Below are 21322 nucleotides of genomic sequence, written 5' to 3'. Positions count from 1 at the left end.
TTAAGTCTGGCCCTATCACTAGTAGTACATGGGGTCCACAAACTCCTTTACCTTTAAATTGGTCGGACGTCGCGTGCGTGGAAGAAAAATGGAAGCGGGGTCCAGGGGTCACCTTGCCAGCTACAATTATCCTATTATTTAGGTTCTTTCCGACGCTGTATTTATATCTGGGACATGAAAAGAAAGAGATATCTATGTGAACATACCAGCTTATGTTCTTGTGTTTATGCACAGCACAGTTTAGCAGAGTATGGTGAGCCTTGTTGCCTCATGGTTGGGGCGCGTCAGGCTCCCTAGGTCAAAGATTAGTTCTTCTTACAACAAACCTACTTACTAAATGTATGCTAGCGGGGGACAGCAATACAGATTTCTTAAAAGTTCCTCGGAGGTATAACGGATTGTGCCACCTTACTGTAAAGACTGTCTCAGTCCGTATGCTGAAAGATATAAGAAAGCAAGAAAGAGGCTTGAACCCTGTGCAACGGCTCATTCTATTGATATATAATCATTAAATCGTTGGTGGCCAAGGGTCAATTACAAAGGGAAGATAACTCTCAAATCTCGGTTACCTGAGTCAGATATGTAAATGATGTTGGACTGAAGGTCCTGTGAGTCCAATGAAGGAGGGTGTGGGCACTGTATCCCAGCAGGCCTGTTAATGAAAAGTAAGCAGGATTCTGTTTGTAAAAAGCCTCTAGCTCCAAGGACATGAAAGACCACCATGCATGTATTTAAATAGTTCGGTGTGACTTATCGACTTATGGTCCTAGATTATAACGCCCCCAGTTTAGAATCAAAATACAATTAGCATGTGCCAAATTATGCCGCCCCGAGTTTAAGATCCAAAGATGAAAATGTCATGTGCCAAACCCTTAGTAATTAGCTGGTAAGTAGTTCTTATCCATTAATGGGTTGTTTGTAAGGGGGAGAAGGACCCAGAGTTTCCTAACCAAAGGTGCTGTAGTGGAAAGTTGTCCCCAAAGTCTAAAGAACACACTGTCCCCATTGTGGAGGAAATGCCCAAAGCCTAACCTAACCTAAGGACCAATGGTAAGTCTGCAAATATCAGCCAGGCTCTGCTGGTTACAAGTGAACTCACCGTTAAAGTAAAAACGGCCGGCGCCCATCCACAGCCCTCGTCCTGACCAACACCCGCAGCGACGTCGTGTGCTGAAGTTGTAGGCCCATACTGCTCCCTTTATAGTAGGGGAGATTGAACTAATGGCTTGCACCTGGCCAAAGATTCCCGCCATCGCGCAAACGCGCTGTGCGGAAAGGCGATGGACAGAGCATATTGCCGACTATAATGAAGACGGCGGCCATGTTGTAGTGTCTACAACATGGCCGCCGTCTTCATTATTTGGATCTTAAACTCGGGGCGGCATAATTTGGCACATGCTAATTGTATTTTGATTCTAAACTGGGGGCGTTATAATCTAGGACCATAAGTCGATAGGTCACACCGAACTATTTAAATACATGCATGGTGGTCTTTCATGTCCTTGGAGCTAGAGGCTTTTTACAAACAGAATCCTGCTTACTTTTCATTAACAGGCCTGCTGGGATACAGTGCCCACACCCTCCTCCATTGGACTCACAGGACCTTCAGTCCAACATCATTTACATATCTGACTCAGGTAACCGAGATTTGAGAGTTATCTTCCCTTTGTAATTGACCCTTGGCCACCCACGATTTAATGATTATATATCAATAGAATGAGCCGTTGCACAGGGTTCAAGCCTCTTTCTTGCTTTCTTATATCTTTCAGCATACGGACTGAGACAGTCTTTACAGTAAGGTGGCACAATCCGTTATACCTCCGAGGAACTTTTAAGAAATCTGTATTGCTGTCCCCCGCTAGCATACATTTAGTAAGTAGGTTTGTTGTAAGAAGAACTAATCTTTGACCTAGGGAGCCTGACGCGCCCCAACCATGAGGCAACAAGGCTCACCATACTCTGCTAAACTGTGCTGTGCATAAACACAAGAACATAAGCTGGTATGTTCACATAGATATCTCTTTCTTTTCATGTCCCAGATATAAATACAGCGTCGGAAAGAACCTAAATAATAGGATAATTGTAGCTGGCAAGGTGACCCCTGGACCCCGCTTCCATTTTTCTTCCACGCACGCGACGTGCGACCAATTTAAAGGTAAAGGAGTTTGTGGACCCCATGTACTACTAGTGATAGGGCCAGACTTAATAGGATCCTCAATCCCCTTTGGGCCAAGGACTTAGACTCACACTATGCTTTCCTCTATTTATATACAGGGTGCTTTCTCCCAGTGCACCTCGTTGTGTCATGGTCAGACACATGGGCTTTATGCCATGTGCATAATTCTGTTTCCCATCTCTTGAAATTGTAAGATATATGTGTATTTTCCAATTTTGTATATTTGAATTGTAGTGATATAGATTTCACATATAAATACTGTGTATACATGTGTACATAGCTTGAGGCCATCTTATACTACCCTGCTGTCAGATGGACAGCGAGCTAATGCCTTAACATCAAACATATGCATAGGCTCCACGTCTATGGTAGTAAAGCGTTTTTAATTGGTTTTCTAAATGTTTTTAAATTGTAAATTAATTTTTGTACATACAATACTGATTATATGTATATATGTTTTTTACCGACAGCCCTGAAGAAGTCCCAGTTTGGGACGAAACGCGTCAGCTGTATGTGTTTGACTACTGTTTGAAAATTAAAGATTTGAAGAAGAACTCCAACATCTCTGAGAGATATCATTAATATTACTACTGTTTCATGTTTTGTGGTGCACCTTTGCGGTTGTTTGAACTATAGTGAAAGTAGTACTTACAGAATAATCCTACTATTGAGAAAAAACACGTCATGTCCATTGACATGAAATGTGCGGGAACGTAAGTTATTTGGGATAGGTAACATAGGTTAAACTTGCATTACCATCAAATAAAAAGCCTACACCATGCTACTCATGGCTTTTTACTATTAAGTGCGCATTGCCTCTGACACCATATATCTTGCAAATTATTTGTTTTCAAAGTCCTATTTATTGACAATGACTGCTTAAATACTTTTAGCACATTACTTTGCGAATAGTTCAAAGGTACACATTGGGTGTAAACAAATCGTTTGTGATTATCTCCTTATGTAACCGTGAACCCACAGTCCGGGATGTACTGGGGGTTGATTGGTGACCGGTGTAGGCTTTACTTTCTTCTTTTTTAAGTTCGGCACGGCATCCTCTCGAGTCGAACCTCAACACAGCGGGACCCGGTCAAGTGGTGAAACGCTTTGCGAGGAGACGCCGAGGCCAAAGAAAAACAGTTACCTCCCGGTCTTCAATCCCGCGGATAGACTGCCCCGCGAGAGGATGCCGTGCCGAACTTAAAAAAGAAGAAAGTAAAGCCGACACCGGTCACCAGTCAACCCCCAGTACATCCTGGACTGTGGGTTCACGGTTCTACAACGGCACCAGACTACCGTGTGAACCATCAGCATACCGACCTCTGCGACTTACCTGTAAATAAGACATGCAGAACCATCTCTACTTATATTGGGTGTAACATGATGCCCTACAGCACCTACAGCGAGCCCTGATGAAGACCTGTCCAAACAACTTCTCCTGTCAAGATTTAAAAGGTCGAAACGCGTAGGCTCAACCCCCGGACCAGGAGAAATGCATGCCCTATGATCCAGTTAAATAATAGGACATATAGTGAGAGACGTATCTCACACTAAGGCATAAAACTCTTTTTGAAACAAGTTACTTTCCCTGGCCAGATACAGGACAATTAATTACTCCTTTGAGGGTAAAATAGCCACCATACCCCCAGGATACTCATAAAATCTTTCCCAGATTCCCAGTAGGACCCCAAAATATCAATTTCTAAGGATAATGTTGATATACGATGTTGATATACGAACTTATTAATTTCATCACTGTGTATTGTTTATTTGTCTCACGTTGATTTACTTTGATGTTAGCAAGTTATTTGTTGTAATATATGTTGAATGTGCTTTATTACATAAGGAGATAATCACAAACGATTTGTTTACACCCAATGTGTACCTTTGAACTATTCGCAAAGTAATGTGCTAAAAGTATTTAAGCAGTCATTGTCAATAAATAGGACTTTGAAAACAAATAATTTGCAAGATCTATGGTGTCAGAGGCAATGCGCACTTAATAGTATTTACCTTGATTCCAGCCTCTGATCACCTTAACTGAATCAACCCCCTGTGATTTTTGCTACTGATGGCTTTTTAGACAGCATAAATTAAATTCAGAGACTTGCAAATCCAGTTTAAATAAACAACAAACTGCAGATCCTGATCTTATGTGATAATTTCATGAGGTTAGTCTAAGTTTGGGCCATACAACAGCACATATATACACTTTGTTTAATAAATAAGAATCAACTATGTTTTCCAAAACAACTGAGATGTATCACCTGGTCCAGTCTATGCATAACTTATAATAATTATTAACAGTGAGCGCCTGTCTACTTTTAACTACCAACATTCACCACTTCACAGTTAACGCTTTATCAGTTATCAACATCCCCACCTCTCAATCGGCACCAAGCCCACACATTGCCACCTACCACACACTGTACACACACTTATCACCAACCACTTGCTAACAGCCCAATTGCCATCACTTAAGTAGACTTCTAAGCATATTTGTCAGTGCCAACTTCCGTTATCTTATGCCAATGTTCTTCACGTTAACCATGTATTACTAACTAACGTACCCATCTGACACTCAGTGAAATTGCCCTTAAAGCCTAAACCAACAAACACTTACAAATAACCTATCCAGCTAGGCTGCATGCACATTTGTGACCTCAAAACTGCAAGGTCCCCTGCACCCAGAGGTCAAGGCTACGAGGGCACCTGCACCCACAAGACTGCCAAGGCACCTTTTACCCACAAGTTATGATTGCAAGGACCCCTTTACCCACAAGTCATGACTGCCTGGGCCCCTGCGCCCACAAGTCACAACTGCCTCGGACCCGGCACCCACAAGTCACAACTGCCTGGGTCCCTGCACCCACAAGTCACAACTGCCTGGGAGCCGGCACCCACAAGTCACAAATGCCTGGGACCCTGCACCCACAAGTTAAGATTGCAGGGGCCCCTTCACCTACAAGTCACAGACTGCCTGGGCCCCTGCACCCGCAAACCACGACTGACAGATTCTCAGTTCACCGCCTGCCAAGCCAGCAGCATCCCACGCCCAGGCCACCCTCCACCACTCTCGTGTCACTCACTGCCAGGGCAGATGCAGGGCGGGCGCCCCCTGCCTCTGGAAGGCACCGTCCACGAACACGCCGTTCTTGCTGAGGCAGTGAAGGTAGAAGTGCTGCTCCTGGAAGAAGAGCTGCAGGTGGCGGCGAGAGCTGAAGCTCGAGTGGCCCATGTTCACGTCCACCGAGCCCTGCAAAGAGTTGCGGCCTACAGTGATGGTCGGCTGCCGCATGAGAAACTCCAGGTCGTGACCCTCCAGGCGGGCCAGGGCCAGGCCCTCGCACACCCCGCCGCCGGCCGAGCTGCGCAGCGGGCTGCAGGGGGCTGACCGCAGAGCCAGCAGGGCCCGGGCTCCAGTGTCCTCCCCGTTCTCGGTCAGGCTCAGTGATGGGAAGCGGCGGCAGTGCTGCTGTTGCTGGCGGGTCCCCAGGGTGGGGCGGAGCCAGGAAGGGGAGGCAGCGGCCCATCCGTGTCTCAGACGGGAGGAGGCTGGACCCCGGCGCTGCTCGTCTGGAGGCGGCAGCAAAAACCAGGCTTGGATCCTGCCACGGGCATCTGGAGTCGCCTCCGCCGCATACCCAAACAGGAACAGCACATGCACAGGAGAGGACTGGGCACAGAGCAGGCACCAAGTCACGCTCAATGTTGTAAAAAGCGTGAACACTCGAGCTGCAGCGGAGCAAAAACAGGCCCATTACAACAGGATTCTTTGGTAAGAAACAATCACAGACACAAACAAAAGAGGCATTGGCAAATCTAACAGGCCAGGCTCTGGCAATCCTGCATTGTCTTTTATTAAATCTATATTATTTTAAATGCAACATTGCAGTCTTACACATAACAAGCGCTGCCTTTTGTCTTTTTGCCCTGTCCCTTTCAGACTGAGTGCCCCGACTACCTGCTGTGGTAAAAGGTTCCTTATCTTCTTTATGGGGCCATCTGGACCCATAAAGAAAATAAGAAACCTTTTGCGCCAGCAGGAAGTCAAGGAACCCAATCTGAAAAGGACGGGGCTAAAAGAGAAACGGTGACAGCCAATGGAAAAGAGGGGCGGGGCTTAACCTCGCTAGTGAAACTCTCCCTACATCATTAAATCTCGCCAGCTCGACTGCGCATGTGCGCAGTCTTTTTCAGGTCGAGACCTAAAAAACAAACCACACAAAGTCTAACATAAAATAAAAGAGAAAACTACCACAAAGAACAATGAACACCTTAATTTTGTTGAGGATCGTGGTTCGACTGACATCATGTTGACAAAGTGTGTCACATACCCTGGAAAACGTAAGGGTAATTTGACTGCACTGTCCTAACCATGAATTTTTTAAGTGCTTTTTGGCAGGTGTAGTCTTCACTTCGCACGAAACAATCCATTTGAGCAACTTGCCAGAAAATTGATCCCTAAGCTGGCCACCTTTCTCCATGACATCACACACACACTGTTATTTGTAGGCCTGAATAGCATAATCAGAACTCTTATCAGACATAAATATCTTGTCCTAAATACTGTTTACAAAAATACCGCCCCAATGGGAACATATATTTAATTATTAGCTACTGATGGGGCCTTTCTGAACAATAATTAAGATACAAAATTTATGAGAGACGATAATCTTAATAGAATATTCTGATACTCAGCCTTGGAAGCTAGACAAGACTTCTTCACCCAGAATACAACACACAGGGTACAAACATCGCCTTGAAGCTGAGGATTCTTGTGGTCAACATAACTGGTCAGAAACAGAAGGCAGGGCACTGGATCATGCTTACCCTGTTGACATGAGGCTCCTTGTAAACCATAAAAGACAAACAGAGATCAAGCATCAAGTGTGCAATGACAATGTCCCCCCATCCAAACGTGAAGTGGAACACAGCACAAATAAGGTAATAACACACGCATCACAAGCACATACTGATAACAAACGTCACTTTTACATTTTATAAAATTGGTAGGATATTAATAACTTTAAATAAGAGAACAAACCATCAAGTGATACCAAAATGAATCAATCAAAAATAAAAACAGAAGGAGGAGGGAGGGGGGCTACAGAAGCAAGGAGAAGTAAGAACAAATATTAAGTTCAAAACATCTGAGGTGGAAGTGGGCAGGGAGGTCACATCACAATACAATTTTTAGATAACAAAAAAGAACCTACATTCATGTTAAAAAAGTAATATCCAATAAATGCTTGTCCTACTAATTTACACAAAATTCGTACACAATGTAAAAGCAGGGTAAGATTGTCTATGTGTCTACTAACAAGTAACTGAATAAGACTAAAATAGCCGCTAAAAAAGCGGGAAATGAATTGCGCCAACTGCATGATGTCATAACGCTTGGAGGGAAAGCTTTGCTTCTGCGCACTAACGTGCAAAATGGCCGCTTTACAACTCACATGCTAAGCATCTGCTCTGCTTAAATCTAATCTGTGTTTTATACTAAGTGCTATTGCATAAAGAATTATTTTGGCTAAATGGGATTAGAGTAGACATAAGTGGTATACAGTAAAACCATTTTATTTGAATCTAACATCTTGTCTTTCTGACTTCTCAACTGGGCCTAAATTGAGAGACGAGGCTTAAAACCCACATGGGTAACGCACGCAGTCGCAGTAGACAGCCACCATGGAGTCGTGATCTCAAATCTTGGAACCTGATCAAGGACGATCTTTTTTTTTCTCATAGGCAGAACATGAAGGAATGTCCTGAAGACTCAGTGAACAAATGTATAAATGTTATACAATGTTTAAAAATAATATGAGAAACGGGTGGGAATAAAGTTTGGGTGAAACAAATTAAATGGGCGGGAACATAAGGCAATGCTCTTCAGAAAAAGTAATTAACTTAGTATGGTGTGGCAATCAGTCCCTTGGCTTGTCTAATCAGAATACTCAAATTATACAAGTTTGAAACATTTGGAGGTGGAACATGCCACCAGAAGGTATAATTATGATAGTTAGCTTAATCGCTGCCTGATCGCTGCTAGAACGCTGAGAGATAGAGATGCTGTCCGATTGCTGATCAATTTACTTAAAGCAGACTAAGAATTTTACAAATAAAATCTAAGAACGAGAGTGCGGAAGAGGACTATGGAGGGGAGGCAACTAGGAATGAGATGAGGAAGATAGTTGAGGATGGAAACTAGTATCAGAGAGGGATTTGACGCTGGCGTTGAATCCAGAAGAGGTGACCTGTCCTGTTCTATTCCTGCCTGGACTTGTTACCTGTTATTTCATGGGGTACAAACTCTTGGCCAGAGGGGTTTGATCGCACACCATCCTAGGTAAATATAAATGCGTATTTGTGTCAATGTGCCTTTTCTCTCCATCCTTTTTCCTGAGGTACTCGTCCTTAAAATGTATAGCCTAATTTAGGTAACTGAATCTTACCTCTTCAGAATGATAGAGTTACCACTGTAATTTGTACCTGATACACTAAAAATGTTCATAAAAATTTTAAACTTAAACTGAGTCTGTGGTTATTCAATGAAATAAGTAGGTAAATGTTTAATGCCATTAGTTACCAACTCTAACTCAACTAATAACGATTGATGAGTAGGGAAGGGCTTAGTAAATAATAGGGTCAAAATTCAGGAGGTAAACAGACATATAAAAAAGCCCTAAATTGATCCCAGCAGGGTTTTCATCAACCGGATATTGTAAGGGAGAGTTGTTTATGGGCCCGAATGGGTGTATTTTAGTGATACTTGTCCGTAGGTTGGTGCCCCTCTGGATCATGATGGACAAGCTTCCAGTGTGAGTGCCCATCACAGATGGTCCACAAAGTCGCAGGTGCTTCCTGGGATGCAAAGAGTGGTGGGGAAGGAGCATGGCCTCCGGTGCCTGGATCAAAGAAGGCTTCAGATGGACATCTTCAGGCTTGGGCCGACCTCTGGAGGAAGAAGTAGCTGAGACAGGGTTGGTGTTGGCTCCCAGAGTGGACGAGACAAGTTCTTCAAACACCTCTGTGGGTCGGTCGGCCAGTGGTTGATAAGTCAGAGTCATAATGTAAATTATGTCTGTGTAACATGCGTAATTCCTGTCACACTTGTTACATGAAAATCTGACATTACACCAGGGCACATGAGCATGGCAACAATGGGGAAAAAAACAGAATATCAGAGGCTGTTATTTTTATGGCAATTGTGTTTTTTCCTATTTTTTTTTTTAGCGTGAAATACATTCTCATGTCAAAAAATTGGCACTTGGCTGCATTTGATTATAAAATATATCTCTTAATGATAGATTTACTTTTCACATCATTATGCGTAATTTTGTGTAATTGCATGAAAGCAAATTACGAGAACGCTTGTAGAAGCAGTTGGGTATCCCGGAAGAAGAATACATAAAGCAACCCTTGTACAGCTCACTTTTTCTGCTCCCACACCAGCACAGACAACTGTGTTCCCTGCCAGGTGTCACCTCATTGGCAAAGTTCACCTCAGGGAGCCAGGCATCAGCATATTTATCCCATGCATATGCACTGCCCTGATGCCTGACCTGAACGCAAAGAATGTCTGTGAGGCGGACCTCTGCTCAGCCTGACAGACACTCTTCATGTCTGCAAAAACGGTGGATGGGCGGGCCCCTCCGCCCTTTAGGATGGGCCGTGTCTGCCTAATTGGAAAATCTGCTAGGCCACATCACAGTCCAATGGCATTCACAGCTCCATCACTCACTCATCACTGGTTACAAAACTCACCCGAAAATGCTTATCAAGTCGAATGTTCGAATCGAAAAACGCGCTAATGTCCAGCTGCCCTAGCTTTGGGCATTTAAAAAACAAAATAAAATCTGATCCACAACTGCCAGGGTGGTACAGAAGGATGTACCATGTTACAACGCATACTATTACAACTACCTACCGTTACAACGCGACCATTACAACGCATACCATTACAACGCATAGCGCTTTGAGGTGCTGGATAGTGGTAAGTATAATTTACTATTCTAACTCCAGTCCCCGTGGACCCTAGGGAAGGTGTTGGATAGTAAATTATACTTATTCCCTATCCTAGAGCGCCCCCCAGCGCAATGCGTTGTAATGGTATGCGTTGTAAAAGTCGCGTTGTAATGGTAGTGCGGAGTAAAAGATGCGTTGTAATGGGTGTATACCGGTACAGAATAATCAGAGTCCACCCCCATAACATGCAAGATGCCAAAGGGATGCAATGGTTAGAAAGAGAGCAGCAAAGAAGAGTGCAGTGGTGCAGGGAAGCGGGCAGCATGTAAGGTGGGACCTTACAGCAAACGATACTTCTTCCCACCTTCTTAGGGCTTCCACTTTCTATGTTGCTTTTACTTCTTTTTCCTGCATGTCTGGGTAATAGACGTCCAAATCCATGAGCAGCTAGGACTAGATAACCTAGTGATCTCTACTGGGCCCACATTCAACAAGAGGCCTTGAATTTCTACTTCAAAATTGATAAAAACTGGAGCAGTTTTGAACTTGCAAAGGTGCTCTGTATAAGTGTTTTGCAAGGTATGGGAGACTGCATGGATTTGAGATTGCTTCAGACAATGTTTGTTTTAGTATCAGGGAAATCAACAGTAAAAACAGACCCTGCAGACTATAAAACAGGCCGACATACAGCTACAAATTGGCCAACACCCCCTGCCTGACAACCCAGCCCTCCGGGCACTGCTTGATCGTCTTACTGGCCAGTCTGACCATAAGTAGAGCACCGCTCACTGTATGCTTTCTTTATATTTGAACATTTCTAGAAACCGCACCATATGTGGGCCCTGATAACTCAAATACTGAGAACTGGTCTAACTCTGCTCCTACAAAGGCATGCCTCACTGTCAGTCAGCATTTCACTGACTGTACTTGGCTCTTGCAGGAGAGACCTTGATGGAACAGTCAGCAGTAGAGGTAGACACGGTAGGCATCGGGCCCATATTTATGAAGCCTTTGCATTGTCCTTGTGTTGCACAAGGTGACCCTAGGCGATGCAAAGTTTTCAGTAAGATATACAAAGCCACACAAGGCCTGCTTTGCCGGACCCGACGTGGCTTTGTAAAGAAATGTAACTCCAAGCACCTGTTTGCTCTGCATTGCATTTCAACCTGGAGGTGGACCATGGGTGAAGCGTGGGCGTTCCCATGCAACCACCCATGGATTTGAGTGCATACCCAGATTTACAAAGCCTAGTAAACCTGGGAATGCGTCGAAAGGTTATGCCTTCCCAAGTGAGGCGTAACGAGAAGAAACATCTTTATTTCTCCACGTTATTTCCTCTGTCCACATGAGCTGCACTCTGCAGCACAAATAGAAAAGGGAAAATGCCTCGAAGGATTGTTTTGTGCAGGAAGGTGTCCCTCCTGCGGGTGACGCCGGCATCTTTGCAAGGATGCCTGCATTGGTGCTAGACTGTACAGAGTGCGCCAGCGGAGAGAGCAGAAATGCTACGTATCTGTGTAAACATATGGAGCATTTCTACTCTACCCCTTTCAGGCAACGCAGCACATCAACTTTGCTTGCCGCCGTTTGCTGCGTGAAAGTTTAGTAAATGTGCCCACAGGTTCTGAGAGAGCATGGGCACAGCTCAGGCAGTGAATGTGACTAATGGCACACGTCCTCCAATCAAGTTAGCAAGACCTAGTCAGAAGGTTAGTGATTGCTGGCGCTGCTGTGTCAGTACCCTATGCCCTAGTGTCAGCGTTGGCGCCCCAGGTTCGTTCCTCATTGCCAATCTTTGCGACTCCCGGTGACGCTCCCCATGTCAGTGACTGAGCCCTGTGTCAATGCTCCAGACTCCACGTTCCTGCATCCTTGCTCCCAGGATCAGTGTCTCCTTGTCAGTGTCCATGTGTCACCCCCATCAGTACCCACCCAGTACAACTTGTGTCATGCATTCCAAAGTCAATGTCCATCTAGTGTCACTCTCTTACCGTCAGCTATCCTTGTGTCTTAGCGTCTCTTTGTCAGTGTCACAGTGAAACTGTACCGCACCACGGTCCCAGCACTAGTGTTTGTGCCCCGCATCAGTGGTCACGTGTCTCTGGACCTACATGAGCATTGATGCTCCTGTTTCTGCGCCCGCTGTGCCAGCGTCCTAGTGTCCGTGTTGATTTGCCTGTGTCAGTATCTTAGTGCCAGTGTCCATTTGCCAGTACACATGTGCTATTGTCCCCTTGTTAGTGCCATTGGGTCACTGTGCATAAGTCGCTGAACCCACATCAATGTCCCCATGTCAGTGTTGGGGTCCCATGACGCTGTACCCGTGACAGTGCTGGTGCCCCTTTGCCAGTCCCCCTTTGTCATTGTTGCACCACTGTGTCAGTTTCCTGTTGTCAGCATTCTTGTATGGTGTCTTTGTCCACACATGATGTACATTCTGCTGCTAAACTACTTATATACGTTATACCATCCAAACTCTACTTTTAAACACACTGGGCCCGATTCACAGAATGAACTTAAGGCTCAATCCTAAACTTACTACTATTTTGGTATTCACAGAATGCACTTACTACTTTTGGCGTTCACAGAATGAACTTACTACTTTTGCTATTCACAGAAGTTAGGATTTTTTCTTAAGTTTGTCTTAGGACAGACTTAAGACAGACTTAAGACAGACTTAAGACAAACTTAAGACAGACTTAAGACAGACTTAAGACAGACTTAAGACAAAATCCTAACTTAGGTCTGTCTTAAGTCTGTCTTAAGTTTGTCTTAAGACACACTTAAGACAAAATCCTAACTTCTGTGAATACAAAAAGTAGTAAGTGCATTCTGTGAATACCAAAATAGTAGTAAGTTTAGGATTGAGTCTTAAGTTCATTCTGTGAATCGGGCCCTAGGCGCCCAATTACAACTTTGGCAGTGTGGTGCCGGGTCCACCATGCTGCCGCACCACCAAAGCGGTGTTCGGGCAGCCTATCAGGTTAGAAGTCTCCTTGTGTCTGGCGGGCTTTATTTTGGCGTTCCCGCGCACTGCCTCTAAATATAGGCAGTGCAATGGGAACGGCAAAAATAGTTCCTGCACGGAATGGACTAAAAAGTCCTCGCCGTGCAGGAACTGATGTGCATCAACACAGTGGGGTACATGTTGTGCCCCCCTGTATGCATCCACAGGGCACAAAAGCACCCGCCCTTTGTTTCCCCTCTGCCAGGGTTCTCATGGAAGAGGAACCGCCATGAAAACCCTGGAGGAGAGGAAACTCCTGATATGCTTGGCCGGACCGTGGCGGTCCCACCAAGCATATTGGAGGTCGGGAGACCATCACCACCACGTCCCCGCGAGTTTGGCGGTCCATGGACCACCAGACTCGTCATTGGGCCCTAAAAGTTTGGAAATCCCTGAGGGCAAAGATGGACAAAGATTTTGTGATCAAAAAAATGATTGGGGTGATGTTTGTTTTGGAAGACAATCTTGACAAAAGTTGTGAAATACTTGTTTTTGTTAGAGAGAGAGAGAGAGAGAGAGAGAGAGACAGAGACAGAGACAGAGACAGAGACAGACAGAGAGAGAGAGAGAGAGAGAGAGAGAGAGAGAGAGAGAGAGAGAGAGAGAGACTTCAAGAAAGGGAGAGCTGACAAGTAAGCCATCAATTTCACTAATTTGCCCTTTATAGTGACCTCTTGAGTCTTCTGATCCCGCCTCCTCCCCCATCGCACAGGAGCAGTTTCTATCATCACCTGAACATTAAACCATGATTTAAAGTTTGTTTCACAATGCAATGCAAGCCATTCCTTCTAAGGTGCGTCCTGGATGTGTCCAGAGGGCAGGAAAGTGTTCACATGATCTCAGCTTTTGTTATTGAAGCAAACCCTGGACCTGCCAAGCCTGTCTGCTGATAGTTGCATTTAGGGGATTTGTGTGGGAGTGCCTGGAGCTGCCGCGCCCTCCCCTCTCTGCCCCATGGCTGAAGCCCTGGTTATTATCACCCAAAAGGACTCCTAAAGGACAATTACTCCAAAGATATTGCAAGTCAAGACTTTGCCACAAGTTCATAAAAGTTCTGTCTACTTTGCCAAATGTCAGCATTGCAGGACTGGTGGCACATGGACGTTAGGAATGGATCTCCTACACAGATATTCCTACTAGTTTACACTACTATTGCTCTTACCAGCCTACAAGTTAGAGTCAGAAAATAAATCTTGGGGCAAGAATGGATACGGAGGAAACTGTCGCTTGCATTGTGTCAGATGTCGGAATGTGTAAGAAGGTTCACGCATGCGCAGCCGCAATGGCTTGAAGCAACAAAGATGGCGCCCATAATGACACGGTCCATATGACACTTATTGAATTACATTGATTACGCATGTCATCAGGCGCAACACCCTTTTGTGCATAAATTAAGTGAACTGGTGACCTTTGTGCTGTGACATGGATTACCCTTGGTACAGTGCACTGACATTCAAACACAGAGGCATAGACTTGCCACAGTACTTGCATTTTCAGTGTGGCTGTACTACAAAATAGAATTTATTTAGAATTAGCTCTTCTATTTGACAATCGAATGCAGGGCCAGCTTTAGTGCTGGTGGCACCCAGTGCGAAAATCACTTTTAACGCCCCCACATCCTATGACCACCTCCTCAGATTCTCTCCCTACCACCTGCAAAAGTGCCCCTCATCTCTCTTATCATAGGTTATTGCTAAACACAGCGCCCCCTGAGGTCACAGCACCCCCCTCCATAGGTCTGTGCCCAGTGTGGCTGCACCAGTCGCACTGCCCTAAAGCTGGCCCTGATCAAAGGTGCAGTTATGAGACGGTTCAGTGACATAGTGGTGCAGGCAGTAGTGAATGAAGCAGAACCCAGCAGTTTGCTGCTGAGGCACAGACTTACAGCTGGTGCCAGGGCAACTGGATGTAGATCTGAATGATGCTTGGGCTGTTGCTGCTTCCACAGTGGAACATGCACAGGATAATTACTTTTCAGTTTTTGTTTTTTTGGGGTGAATTGATCGCTTGGAGACATGGAGTCCGACACAGGCAGGTGATGAAACAGAATGGTCCCTACATATGGCTGGGCGATGCGGCGAGCGCAAGATAAGTGGTTTTATTCATTTATTTATTTATTTACTTTCACCTTTCCCGTCAAATGTCAAACTCCACTACCCCTCCCCACCTCACCGCCCCACAGCGCTACCTGTGAGAGCCGCCACTGGGTAAAGAGACAGCGCATGGGGAAGCCATGACTGTGTCATGAGTTGTAGGCAGCGTTGGCCTTGATGTGGTGAAGTCATCCTTAGTGGTGGGTCAACGGTGGACCCAGGGAATCAAGAGTGGGACAAGAAAGAGAAAAGAGGCCTTGTATATCGTCACACTTCCCACTTATACAGGTGGGCAGAATCTGTACAGCAGAAGTGTTCATATCTGAGAACAAGAGAAGAAGTTTGGTGTGGTTATTGCACTGAGCTTGGAAGTTAACTGAAATTAAACATGATATACCTGTTGACACTCTCGGGCCTGATTCACAAAGGTAAACTTACACTTTTTGCACATTTACTATTTTTTGCTATTCACAACTCTGAGTTAATAGTATGTTAACGTCTGTAAAGCATCCACAGTTGTAAACTTACTATTAATTCGGAGATGGTGAATATAAAAAAAAATAGTAAGCTTACACAAAAGTGTAAGTTTACCCGTGTGAAGTTGGCCCTCTGTGTTTCGTTCTCCCTATACCAAAACAAAACTCAGTATGTTGTCTGAACTGTAGTTCGATGACGGTGGATATGATAACTGCGAACAACCCTCTGAGTTGTTATACTTTGCTTGCTAAATAGAGCTACCGTCAGCGTTACGTGACAACGTTCCGCGATTATGTTTACTTTCAAGGTAACAAATTGATTACTGTCATATGAAAGGTTTTCTTCACCCTCATAGAGTTCATCAATACCCTAAATGATCATATACCTTCTATTAACACTATCTTCTTACAGTGCTTTTCTCACAACAGTTCTATGCCAACGACTCCACTGGGTTTTCGTGTGAAAACATTTCCAGTAGTTACTGAGTTCTTAATCCAGAGGGATGACTTATAAAGAAAAGAATTGCAATATGGTTTGTAAATCTAACGGATGATGCTGGGCGATAACAAGTGCAATAGTTTGTAATTCTAACAGATAACTCCTGTTGAAAGCAAATCCAATCGGTTTCTTAACCCGAACAGCTTTTCCTTGGTGAGAAAAGTAAGAAGTTGAGTTTGTATTTTTACGAATCATCCCTGGTAAAACTGCAAAAAAGCGCGAATATCTCCAAATGCTAACACCTGCTCATACCAGTTCTTAGCCATGCTATTCAATGTGAGGTGGATAACATGGCTAAGAGCATTTCGTCGCTAATGCGTGAATATCGCTGTATTCTCAGTTAAATTCACGCATTTCGCCGCTATCGCTGGATATTTTAGCACAATGGAGAAAAACTTTGCTAATAGCATGTTTTCTCCGCTAACATATCCAGCGATAGGCAGCGATAAAAAAAATGTGCTAATTGCATTTTGCAATAAATATCGCTATTCCTTGGTAATATGCCCGTTACACTCTAGGCATTCAAGATGGTAGTCACCATTGGCAAGTCAAAAGAGCCCTAAGGCTTAGTGGAGCATGTAGTCCTTGTTGCCTTACTCAGGTGTTTAACATATTGTGGAACGAATATGACTCGTTACCACGCAAGTCATTACATCGCGTGCCTTCACAACGTGGTCGTTACAACAACCGAGTTGTAACCACGCAATGCCATTACTACGCAAGTCATTACATCGACTTGCAGTAGATGGCGCGCTAACATTCCAACTCCAGCCTACGCAACAGTAGGGAAGGTGTTGAAATAGTAAACTATACTATTCTTTATATTGGTGCACCATCTACTGCAAGTCGATGTAATGACTTGTGTAGTAATGGATTTGCGTGGTTACAACGCGGTCGTTGTAACAACTACGTTGTAATGGCATTGCGATGTAATCACCGCAATGTAAAGGTTGTTTCCTCTCAGAGACACACAACTACGGTCCAGATGCCAACCACACTCTGCACAGACCTCCATCCTCTTCTGCTCCTGAAGGTGTGAAAGCTCAGGAGCTTTGGAGTAGCATGGTTATAGCACCAAGACTGCGTTACTAGCGGTATCAGAGACCATTCGTGAGTGTGTGGACAGGGGCGAGGAGGCCATGTTGGTCCTCCTCGACCTGTCCGCTGCTTTCGACACAGTGTCCCACGAAATACTTCTGGGCCGTCTAGGGCAGTTGGGAATCGGAGGCACTGTGCTGACTTGGATTAGATCGTTCCTCACAGGACGCACTCAGAAGGTATTTCTCCGGCCCTTCGAATCTGAGGGAAAACCTCTTCTCTGTGGAGTGCCTCAGGGCTCGGCTCTGAGCCCTTTATTTTTTAATGTCTATCTAGGCCCGTTGGCTACAGTGGTTGAATCGTGGGGGGTCAGAGTGATCTCTTACGCTGATGATACTCAGCTTGTGTTCTCATTTAGAGATCACTCTGACCCCAATTTCACCAATTTTCGCCATTGCCTCAGTAATATTTGCTCCTGGATGTCTTCCAACCACTTAGTATTGAATACTGACAAAACTGAGGTTTTATTTTTTAATCAAAAAACTGTACTGCCCTCTATTTAGTGGTGGCCTACGGTTCTGAATCCCCCTCCGGTCCCAGTTCAAACAGCTCGAAATCTGGGCTTCCAATTTGATAATGCTCTATCTTGTCAATCTCAGATTAACAAGGTTGCATGATCAGGAAGATCTTCCCTTACCTCCCTTTGGATTCCTGCAAGACCATTGTTCATGCCCTGATCACGTCACATTTAGATTATGCCAACAATCTTTATGCGGGCGCCCCCCTTTATCAAATTGAACGTTTACAAATTGTGCAAAATGCTGCTGCGAGGCTGATCGGCAATATTCCTTTCCGTCACTCGGTTGCCGCTTACCGGAAAAAACTACACTGGCTTCCCATTACCCGCCGCATCCAGTTCAAAGCTCTGATCCTGGCCTTCCGTGCTCTCAACGGGTTAGGCCCGGGATATTTGAGAAAGAGACTTAAACTATCTCAGTCTGTCAGATCTCTGAGATCGAACAGCCTACGCCTCCTGGTGGTTCCCAGATTTCGCCGTGCCAGGAGTGGGGGCAGAGCGTTCGGAGTAGTCACTGCTAGACTGTGGAACAGCCTCCCTCTGGATCTTAGGTTCATAGATTCGTAGGCTGTGTTCCGAAGCAAACTCAAGACTTGGTTGTTTACCATCTCATAGCAGCCCTTTTCTTTCTAGCTCGCAATCTTTCTAGCTCGCAATCTGTAGCGCCGGGATACCCCCGATGGGGGTAGCTGTGCGCTTTATAAGCTTCTTAAATAAATATATAAATAAATGGTGAGTGGGTCCGGTATGCAGAGATAAGGGCATCCATAATAGATGGTCCATCCAGAAGAGGTTCAGCCCTCCCTAGCGTTCCATCCACAGACATACACGCCCCACCCATGAAATATTGAGGATAGTCATTCGCTGTCATGGATGTTTTGCTCACTCCTCTTATGCGGCGCGGAGCACATTGAGAGACAGTGGATGATGCAAAGCAGCAAACTTTAAGCTCTTTTATGACCCAGACCCTGATGCTGTCAAAATAACAGCTGAAAATGTATTAATAACCATCTTCCCACTCATGTTTCTTCGGGCTAGCTCATTGCTTGCAGTTACTACTGCTGATCAAAAGTATAGACAGTTCATTCAGATGACGAAAGCCCACGTGTCAATAGATGGTCTTGGAATCACACAATTGCATAAGACCAGGCTGCAATTAAAAACGTGCAGCTGCAGTAGGTACAATGCCGCTCTTGACATGGGTTTCACAGCTGTCATTCGGCGTCTAATGCATTGTCTGCTAGTGCATCAGCATTCTAAGTGCATTCACAAGACGTGGATGGGCAGTGCCCTAAGAGCACTTCATTCAACTAGAGCTCTACGAAGCTGATTATATCGTTGGGCTGTCTATCTGACGGGAGACATCCGTTACAACGCGGTCTTTGCACCATGATATGTTTACATCGCGGGCATTACAACGCAAGTCGTTACGGCTTGCCCTGGATGGCGCTATTCAATAAGGAATACTATGATTTACTATTCCAACACCTTCCCTTCTGTTACGTAGGCTGGTGTTGGAATAGTAAATCATACTATTCCTAAATCCAGTGCCCTCCAGCACAAGTCGCTGTAACGACTTGTGTTGTAATGCCTGCATTGTAAACGTATCGCAGTGTGAAGACCCTGATGTAACGTCATATATTCCTATCTGACCACCCTTTAATTCCCATCTGATTGGCCTCCTATGGTAATGGTGCAAGGAGCTAAAATAATGGAGTGGAATGCTACACAGAGGAATTCCCAGTGGTTATGATTATTGACAGGAGTATTATCCTTCATTCCTCTTCTGGAGTCAGAGGTGTGTTCCCTGAGGTGTGTTCCAAGATAGCTAATGAACTCTGAAAGTCTAAAGAGTGTGGCTAGAAATAAACAAAGATGGCCTGGTACTAGCTCTCTTCTAAAGAATGAGTGACTGTTCTCCTCTAGAAAGAGACTTCAGAACTGCTGTTCAAGCCCTTGTACTCTTACATCTGGATGGTGGTAATGCCCTGCTCCGTGACGCAGCAGACTCCTGAACTAGCACCACTCAAGGACATCCCACACTCTGCAGAAATATGATCTCAGCGCCCCCATCCGGATGGAACTTCATTGGCTCCCTGGGCTGGCCCGCACCATGCTCTAAACCAGCAGCCTCGTTTACAAAGGCTTCATGACCAGCACCTGCTCAGTCTGGAGGACAAGCTCTGCATATCTGGTGCTCCTCGGCACACCCAGAGTCAGGACGCCAACAGACTGGAGGCTGAGAAGAGTGAAGAAAAAAAACAAGGCAGTAGCCTTTTCATTCTATGCATCCAGGATGTGGAATAACATCCCCGTATCCACCAGGACCGCCCAAACCTGCTTCAATTTGGAACAGAATGTAAGACTGACATCTGTAAAGAACACTAAACCTCAATGCTGGAACCTTCCGCAGCCCAGCTTCATCCCCTGTTCCTCCTTGACTGTATTCTTGCCTTTGACACTGTAGAGTGCTCCGCGGCCTTTTCAGCTAGGGTCACTCTGCACAAATACCACATACATTCATAGCTTGTGCAGTCGGCGTCTTTGTCTAATAGTCTGACTGCTCTCAGAATGAGTAGAGAACTTCACGTTCACCCGACCAGATCCAAAATATAATCCCTTTCCATCAAGTTTCTGTCTTCTTGAATTTCAATAGAAAGTCAACACTAGAAACCTCTTGCTTATGGTTTGGACTGGCTAATATTTCTACTACTACTCCTGCTACTACTACTAGTACTACTACTACTACTACTTCTATTATTACTACTGCTGCTACTACTGACATCACCACTATTACTGCTACTGCTACTGTTACTACTACTACTACTACTACTACTACTATTGTTACTGTTGGTACTACTACTACTGCTTCTGCTTCTGCTACTACTCCTATTACTACTGCTATTTTTATACTTGTTTTTGTCGTTATTTGTAATATTTTTATTATTAATAATAATATTAATGTTTTTATTACTACTACTACCATTATTATTTTGGTTGCTGTTATTATTTTTATTATTGCTACCACTTCTATTACTACTACTACTACTACTATTATCATTGTTCTAGTTGTAGTTTTGTTGCTATTTTTATTATCAATAATTATTATTAGTTATTATTATTATTTTTATTATTATTATTATTATTATTATTATTATTATTATTATTATTATTATCGGGCCCGATTCACAGAATGAACTTAAGACTCAATCCTAAACTTACTACTGTTTTGGTATTCACAGATTGCACTTACTACTTTTGGTATTCACAGAATGAAGTTACTACTTTTGGTATTCACAGAATGAACTTACTCATTTCGGTATTCACAGAAGTTAGGAGTCCTAACTTTACTACAACTAAATTGAGAAAAATCCTAATTTTAAGACTTTTGGGATTCACAGAAGGCCTTTAGGAGTCCTAAAGTTAGTAGTCCTAACTTTACTACTACTAAATTGAGAAAAATCGTAATTTTAGGACTTTCGGTATTCACA

At 44.4% G+C, this 21322-nt stretch overlaps 1 protein-coding gene across 1 annotated transcript in view; it reads right to left on the bottom strand.

Annotated features, from left to right (window-relative positions):
- Positions 1-5261: 5261 nt before the first annotated feature.
- Positions 5262-21322, bottom strand: part of LOC147684223 (uncharacterized) — a 31581-nt gene continuing 15520 nt past the window's right edge. Inside the window, exon 2 of the mRNA XM_086942614.1 lies at positions 5262-5911. Coding sequence (XP_086798740.1) covers positions 5262-5911 — 650 coding nt within the window. The remainder of the gene's footprint in view (positions 5912-21322) is intronic.

This window comes from Lissotriton vulgaris, chromosome 11, assembly GCF_964263255.1.
Source record: "Lissotriton vulgaris chromosome 11, aLisVul1.2, whole genome shotgun sequence".
NCBI lineage: Eukaryota > Metazoa > Chordata > Amphibia > Caudata > Salamandridae > Lissotriton > Lissotriton vulgaris.
The sequence above is the reverse complement of the archived record's forward strand: the minus strand, read 5'-3'. Positions and strand labels throughout refer to the sequence as shown.